Here is an 8720-nt window from a genome sequence, read left to right on the forward strand (position 1 = left end):
CACCTCGATTATATAAAAATTAATTTCCAGAATATTCCTGGTTGTGTTCACTGGTAGGGTTATTTCTCCTTTAGTAGTTTCACATACCATGTTGAATCCACTCAAAACTCGGAATGTGAGCATTATTTGGTCTTGTAGACCCAACTGCTCTATGACCCTCGATCTGATGATACTCGCCGAGCTACCTGGATCAATCAACACACGCTTAACTCGAGATTTATTTATAAGTATAGATATTACCAATGCATCATAATGCGGTTGCACGATGCCTTCAGCGACTTAATCGTTGAAAGAAATGGTCCCCTCCGGGATATAATCTCGGGTTTGTTTTTCCCATGTGATAGACAGCTTAGTGCGCTTTAGCATTGGCCCCAGGGGATATTGACTCCACCAATGATCATGTTAATGACATGCTGAGGTTCCTCATGTTCAGTCTGTTTGTTTGAGTCCCTGTTCCTGAAGTGATTTTTGACTCGATCACTCAGAAATTTCCGGAGATGCCCGTTATTGATTAACTAGGCCACTTCTTCTCTTAGTTGTCGGCATTCCTCGGTCTTGAGGCCATGATACTTACATATCAGATTAGGTCGCTTTGGGCAGGGTCAGACTGCAATGGCCGAGGCCACTTGGTATCTTTGATGCGACCAATGGCAGATAGGATGCTGGCAGCATCGACATTGAAATTGTATTCTAATAATCTCGGTGCCTCTCCGGACACGAGTAGCCTGTCGAAACCTTTTTTGCTCATGAGTCCCCGGATATTGTGTCCTCGATCGTTCCTTTTTTCATTTCTCGTAGGGTCACGCCCGGATCCGCTACCCCTTCGATCTCCACTATATGTTCGATACCGATATTTGTTCGGTCTTGGTTCATGATCGACGACTCTCTTAAACCTATCATTAGTTCTAATGGGATAAACGGACCTTGAGGGGGCCCTGAGCTGATCATCTTCGACTCTGATTTTTTATTGGTACCTGTTATGGACGTCGGCCCAAGTTACCATTGGGTATTCTATCAAATTCTGTTTCAACTTCTGTGAATCCATGGAGCTTTGGGGGTTGAGTTCTTGAGTGAACGCCTGAACGGCCCAATCGTCCGCAACCGGAGGTAGGTCCATTCGTTCCATTTGAAATCTCGACATGAATTCCCTGAGCATTTCATTATCTCTTTGTTTTACTCTGAAAAGGTCCGATTTTCCAGTCTCGACCTTGATGGCCATGGCGTACGCTTTTAAAAAGCATCTGCAAGCATAGAAAACAAATCAATAGAATTAGGGGATAAGTTGTGATACCATATCATTGCTCCCTTTGACATGGTTTCTCCGATCTTTTTCAGCAAAACCGACTCGATTTTGTCACCTTCTAACTTCTTTCCCTTAATGGCACACGTGTAGTAGGTCACGTGTTCGTTTGGATCCGTGATTCCATTATACTTCGGATTTCAGGCATACGGAACTTCTTCGGGATTGGCTTCGGGGCCGCTCTCAGGGGGAAGGCTTTTGGACAAATTTCTTGGAATCTAGGCCTTTAAATATCGGGGGTGCTCCTGGGATTTGATCAACTCTTGAGTTATAGGTCTCCACTTTTTTGTCGTTGGCTTTAATTTTCTTCTCCCCCGATTCCACCCGCTTTGTTAGTTCCTCAAGCATCTTTATTATTTCTGGGTTGGTCCCAGGCTCAACTTCACCCGGCCTTTCCGTGAATTGTTCATTTTTTCGGGTATTTGCCTGGGATGGTTCTGGCACAACTCTGCTGGGGGCGCGACTTTGGTTCTGCAGCTGCGCTATCACCGTCTGTTGGGCTTGTAACATTTCAAAGATCACCTGTAGATTGATCTCGTCGCCTTCACTGTCAGGCGTACCTTGAGTTGTTGATCGGGCTCTTCCGCGAACGCTCTTCTCGGGGTCGGTCGGCAGGTTTGCATCGATGGCCACATATGAGTTAGCATCGATTGGGTCCGCAATTGGGACTCTGTTGGGGTCAGCTGGGGGCACCTCGTTGCTAGGTGCTCTATTGTTGTTTGTGCCATGGTGGCCAAACTCAGCATCAACGTTCAATGAGCAGGTTGAGAGTTTGACATTCTTAAGTTGACCTGAAATTAAAATCTCAAATAACAAGCGTAAAACAGAGTGTGTTTTGGAAATTTGTATCAAATTACCACTATTATGCTTTGCCCCACTGTGGACGCCAAACTGTTTATCCTGAAAAATGGATAACAATTGAATTTATACGCGATTTTAAGGATATGTGGACAAATTCAATACAAGTGATTAGCAGTGTTAGATGATCAAATTAAAGATAGAATAAATGGCCAAATCAGTAGTAGTACCGAGTTCATGCTGGGTTGTGATCCAATCGATTAGCTTGCCCTCGATTCGGAACCAAACACTTATGAAGAACTATGAGTAAAATCAAGAACTTTGAATGACCTTTAAAAGTAGAGAAAACAAATGTATATTGCCTTGATATGCGTGTTATAATGTGTCTAATGAATAATCAACTTCCACTTTATATAGTATGGGAGTTCTACCCTAAGTACAATTCTAAGAAAGGTAAAAATCTTCATTTTCGCTAATCACTGATCTACCGCCGATACGGGACGAGATTCACGCCGTGATATCTGGCTGGATACGGATATTACGGCCCTTTGTTAATCATGCGTGGTCGTTTGGTAATGCTCTCCGAGGTCTTGGAATTCGAACCGGACCTGGGGCATGGCCCCGATGGCTCCGAGGGCAGGCGTTTTGCTCGGACCTTGATGTGAGAGGCTCCTGGCTTCGATTCCGATTCCTTATAGTCATGTCCTTGCTTTGTTTGCCTCGCCGAGAAATCGAGGTACTCATTAGCCTCGGTTTTACCGGTATACAATTTCAACATGGTTCTTCTCTGTTGCTGGCAAAGTATTAGTATTTGACATAATTGTACGATAAAATGATTGCAAAATAAAAACATTTTTGTAATGATTTTCTCTGTTCCTTTTTATTCCTGTTTCAAACTGACTTTCCTCTCCGAATACGAGCCTAACAAAATGGTAGGTAAGCTCACTTTGAATAAACACACTAAAAAAATTAAAGGTTTTCGTACAATTTTCAAAATAGATACAAGGTATCATATCTTTGAGTTCACCAACTACTTTTAAGAGAATTATGTATCCGGAAAACTCAAGAATCTAAACCCATTCACACGTTAGGTGGAAACTGTCAATACACAGACATAGCCGTCCAAAAATTTGCAAAAAGTTTTATACATTCACAATGTAAAGAAATTTAATAATATTGAATTATTTTTATAATTACAAGTAACTGTTATTATAAGTATGAATTTATAGCTGGAAATGACAATTAAAAACATGATATTCTTCATTAAACTACATTTAAATGTGTACAATTTTTACTTATCGATGTAAATAATTTGCTTTTTACGAAAAGCATCAAATAAAACCAGGCTTTTTGTTGCCATTTGCAGAGGAGAGGTTCATTTGATGGCTATCAAAGTTAAGATATGGTCATGGTGTTAACCATCACCAACAACTTTGATTAGAACTAGTACCATCTTTTTGTTAGCTAACCATTTTACTTTCTTTTTTTTAATGTTTATTTTATTATGAGGCATATCTCCACCTTAATAATTATTCTTTGGTCTAGTCATTTATCTCTCACAAAGGTAGTTGTGATTATTAAACAAAATATAAAATAAGTGGTCGACATTAAGAATTAGTGTCACGGAAAAAAAAAATATATATATATGATTTGGATTAGCAAATCGCCTTGCTTAATCATAATCATGGATAAGATTCTGTCGTATTTTCTAACTTAATAAAAATTAGGGATAAGATTCAGTCATGTTTGTTTAAGGCAACTCCATTATTTGGTGGGTTTTCTGTCATTTTTTCCCATATGTCATAGGTCCATGAATAAATATTTTTTAATATATTTAATAGTACTAATTATAAAAGCAGTTGATTAACAATTCTTCAAATACTATTTGAAAATTTTATATAAATCTTTGAGTAAATTTCATCATACCCTCTTTCACCAACCCTCAGCCTTTTGAATTTGAGAAACAATACTCCTTTGAACGTGATAGAGAACTCCCTAACATCATCAACACCCGCTATTTGAAAGTTCTTTCGTGACAAGTTTTACTACATTATTCTTCAAATATCAAGAAATCTGTAGTTCTAATCATTCTAATAGCGAATACTTTTTGATATTTTGAATATTAGAATTTCTAAAAGATTAAATAATAATTTGTTATCAAAGAACTCCTTAGCATCCATTCTCAACTAATAATTCCATAAAATATGTGAAATAAATGAAGAAATACAGACCATCTTTTCATTAAATTTAAGTAGGTATGGAAGTTGTCTCAAAAGACCTACAAATTATTGAAATCAATGTAGACTGCCAAACTTAATTAAAGATAGAGCACAATAAAGAAAAAGATCCATATAGATGATACTTAGTTAGGAATAGACTTTAAATTTTTAGATCACTTTAATATTATTACTTTTTTTTTTGTATATATATAGTATTATTTATTTTTAGCATGATGATGTAGTCAATTGAACTTAAAGAAAAAAATAAAGATTTATATTGATGACCTTAATTTTATTTGGGACTGAGGCGTAGTTATTATTATTTTTGACCTATGGGGCTAATGTAAGGAGGGATCCTATCATTATAAGCAAGACTTTTGATAATTTTAGAAAATTAGAGTGAGGTTAATGTAATCAATTTTATTTAAAGCAACACTCGAGCAAGGCTAAATTGTCGTCACAGATTCGGACTATTGTCTGTATCTGACTGGCCAAGAATCAAGACCTTCAACTGAATACTTGGCCAAAAAGAAATTTGGGTTTGAATGGCGTCATAATGTAGTATTAGAAATGTAGAATGAAAAGGGATTCTTTCAAAGCACTATAAAGGCATATCTCCACCTACCACACAAATTTGAGGAAAATGATCTACAACGCTATATCAATATCAATCCCCCTCACCTACCTAATAGTGACATAATACAATCTCTAAAATTAAATCAATAATATGGAATCGAAACCAAATGGAAGTGGAGAAAAATCAATGAAATCGATAATTAGAAAGAAGTATTCTAAACCTTGGAAGTTTTAGGAAAAGTGAAAAGGTAAGACCAGTGTTTTAAAAGGTATTTTTGGAGCGAGGCGCACCAAAAATGTCCTGAGGCGATGGTGTGAGGCGAAAGTTTCAAGAGTCGTACGCCCATCAATTCGGGACGTACGTACGAACGCTTGAGGCCCGTTTTTTTAGTGAGGCGTAAGTCGCAAAGACTCTTTCAAATTAAAACAAAATTTGTTGAATAAGTCATTCATATAATACCCAAATTCACAAAGTCAGCTCGGTAATTACTCAAAAGTTTTAAAAAGGAACTGAAATGTATTAAATTCAAAAGTCAAAACTTTTTTTATTGATTGAAGCCCTAATTCATGGTATTTTTCGATTCTTTATCTTGTCCGTTAATCTGCTAATATCTCCCAAGCAGCGAATATTCAAATTTTGTTTTACAAGTACAGCAAGTTCAAAGTTCAAATTGCAAATTAGTCATCCTCTTTGTTCCTGCATATAAAATTTTTTTTATTCTTTTCGACTTAAATTACTTGTGCTTCTAAGTAGCGTGTAATAAATTATTTTGACTATTTTTTTATGGGGATGGAGCACATCTGTATATATGTATATCTCATATATTTATAATTTTCTTCAATTTTTATGCAATTTTACCTGTTTATAAATATTTACTGTAATTATATTATTTTATAAATTATTAAAAATTAAATACCTATAGGATTTACGGCTCGCTGAGATATATATAAAATATCTCGCCTTACGCCCATACCTTTTAAAATATCGGTAAGACCGATTATCATTCTCCTACCTGGCTTCATTCAAAATCCCCCGGATTTCATAGCCATAATATTTTTAGAAAAAAGGTAGAGGGGGGAGGGGTTTCTCAATAAAAAAATACTCCACTCCATACTATAATAAGCCTTGTGGGAAGCTGAACAAGTCAATGAAAGGTAGTTGAGAGAACTAAGATTGCACGAGGGGGCAAAGAGAAATAAGGGAAGCAGCCACCACAACTCAAAGGCCAAAAGCTAAATCAGACTCATTATTGCCACCTAACTTCCTCTATTCTAGATAATTAAATTTGAGATGGATTTATGGGAGGGCGATATATTTGAGATGAATTTGCCACCTAACTTCCTCTATTGATTTGATTATTTCGAATTAACGCCAAATGAAACCATTAATTCTGTATTTCTGAAATCTAACTTGATAGAATTCCAAATCTTTGTTTTGGGCTTGTCTCTCTCCCATTACTGCCACATTAACTTGCCAAAGTCGAATCTGATACCCTTTTAACTATTTCCCAGAATCATTTACATAAATTTCCAATATAAACCAACATAAATAGAAAACAAAAAGAAGAATTACATATTTACACATTGAATATGAACCTTCTCATTTGAAAGATAAAGAGTAAATTCTAGCTCTGAAAAGTAATTATCCTCAAATTAAAGAGAATCATCTAGACTATATCCATCGCTTAATCCTCCTCACCTACCCCGATAGTGAAATGAAACGTCCCCGAAAATTTACCAGTAATATAGACATGTAAAAATAAACTAATGGGCAAAGATTCAATAGAATAAGTAAAACTTAAATTGTCTTTTGTTTGTTCCTCTTTCGGAATCATAATTACAAACAATAGAAAATAATTATTTGTTGATTTTGATTTTGAGTGGGGGAGAAACAGTTGTTATTCCTCCCGAGAAGGACACCAAGGAGTCATGTCCATAGGATAGCTACCCAATACCCTCAAGAAAGATGTAAACTCCTGAACTTCAGCCAATGCGTTCTGTGCCCTCACGTCCGCCATTGACGCTTCAAAATCTACGTAGAACATGTACTCAAAATGCTTCGCTGTTCCCACATTCGCATCATCCACCAACCGAATTGGCCGGTTCCGATGTGGCCGCGACTCGATCTTTGTCAAGCTGATATTCCGGAACGCAAAAGCTGATAGCACTTTGAATAACACGCTCGTTCCCTTGTCGTGTGCGAAAACTATGCTCGTCTTGAATGGCCGGTCTGTTCGTGGAATTATCGGGTCTCTCGCTAACATCACGAACCGAGTCACGTTGCTTGAATCGTCCTGGATCCCCTCCGCTAGGATCTGTAGACCGTACAGTTCGGCGGCGCGTACGGAAGCGATTGCGGCTGTATCGCGGAGGTTGTTGGCGGCGATGTACTCCGCTGCTCCGGCTGTATCGTCGACGGCTTCACGCGATACGTTGAGGCCGAGTTTTGTGAGAGTGAGCTCGCACTGGGCTAAGGCTTGCGGATGGCTTATAACTCTGGTTAAGTACTCTTTACGAACGCCTGGAAGTGCTAACAGGCAATGGTGGACGGGGAGCTGGACTTCGCCGACTATATGGAGGCGATGACGCAGGAGGAGATCATAGTTGCGGTGAATTGAACCTCCGAGAGAATTTTCTACCGGGAGTACTGCACGATCTGCGATCCAAAGTTCTACGGCTTGAAATGCAACCTCAAATTGATCGCAAGGTATGGCTTCGCAGTTAGGATAAGCCTTTCCGGCAGCAGCTTCACTGTACGCGCCAGGTACGCCTTGATAGGCCACGCGCATCTGAGAGCCGTGCATCGGCGCAGGAGAGAGGTCAGTGATTGTGAGCGGCTTGGGGAGGTTATCAATAGGAACGAGATCCAGAGTTTTGTGGCCGTTCACGACGGTGATGTCACCGGCTCCGCCGGTTTTCTCCGTATCCTGCTGCTGCGAGACAACCTTGCTAGCTAGAATGGCACAAGAGCTCTGCCAGTCAGCTCTTGACGAGCCGACGTGGCCGGCGAAGTTGTAGCTCGCCGGAGCGCCGTTGGTATTCACAGTGCTAGCATTCGTGTTAGCCGAATCGGACCGGTATCCGCATTGGATAACAAAACGAACCGGGTCGAAACGGTGGGTTTGACCCGGCGGCGGCGTTGTTTTCCGGATTAAGGATTTGAGACTTATACCAGATGAGGGACTAAGGGATTGCATTTTGTTCTAATTTGATTTCGCGGGGTAAATTGATAGTAATCTATAAATTTGGGGACGAAAATAGGAATGAAATGAAAAGCAGAGGAGTAAATTGAAGCTTGTAGTTCTCTTTTTAGAACGTGCAAGCTGAGAAAGGAAAGAAGGAAATGGTGTATATATAGTGGGAGGGACTGGTGGGTAATGATGATGAAGAGTAGAGAAGATGGTGGTGTGCTCGGTAGTTCGGTCAATATCACACCTACCCCCTTTTCTCTTCTTTCTCTCTCTTTATAAAAAAAATCCATTATTCTATAATTCTCATATATACTAGTATTTCATATGAATACACGTTTGTATACATCAACCCACACATACATTTCTTTTTATTGCAAATACATACATCTATCAAATGCGTACATTACATAAATTTCGTCATCTAGAGTATATGTACAGATGAGTGAAGACATTGTAATTTTTCTGTTTTGGCCTATTAACACATATGTTAAAAAAGTAAATCCAACTTGAGTAGAAAAGAACAGATCCAAGGTTGAAATTAGAACCTAATGCACCCAATTATGTAACCAAATAATTACAAAAGAGGGGTAGTTAAGCTGATTCTAGGTTGTTGAGATAATCAATTAATGGAAAGTG

The 8720-nt window shown here is 38.6% G+C and overlaps 1 protein-coding gene across 1 annotated transcript; it reads right to left on the reverse strand.

The window, feature by feature from the left end:
* Positions 1-6671: 6671 nt before the first annotated feature.
* On the reverse strand, positions 6672-8273 carry LOC104116288 (arogenate dehydratase 1). Its single transcript, XM_009627112.4, has one exon. The coding sequence runs from the start codon at positions 8088-8090 to the stop codon at positions 6792-6794; it is 1299 nt and encodes a 432-aa protein (XP_009625407.1). The 5' UTR covers positions 8091-8273; the 3' UTR covers positions 6672-6791.
* Positions 8274-8720: the final 447 nt, after the last annotated feature.

The sequence above is a fragment of the Nicotiana tomentosiformis genome, chromosome 6 (assembly GCF_000390325.3).
Source record: "Nicotiana tomentosiformis chromosome 6, ASM39032v3, whole genome shotgun sequence".
NCBI classification, from domain to species: domain Eukaryota; kingdom Viridiplantae; phylum Streptophyta; class Magnoliopsida; order Solanales; family Solanaceae; genus Nicotiana; species Nicotiana tomentosiformis.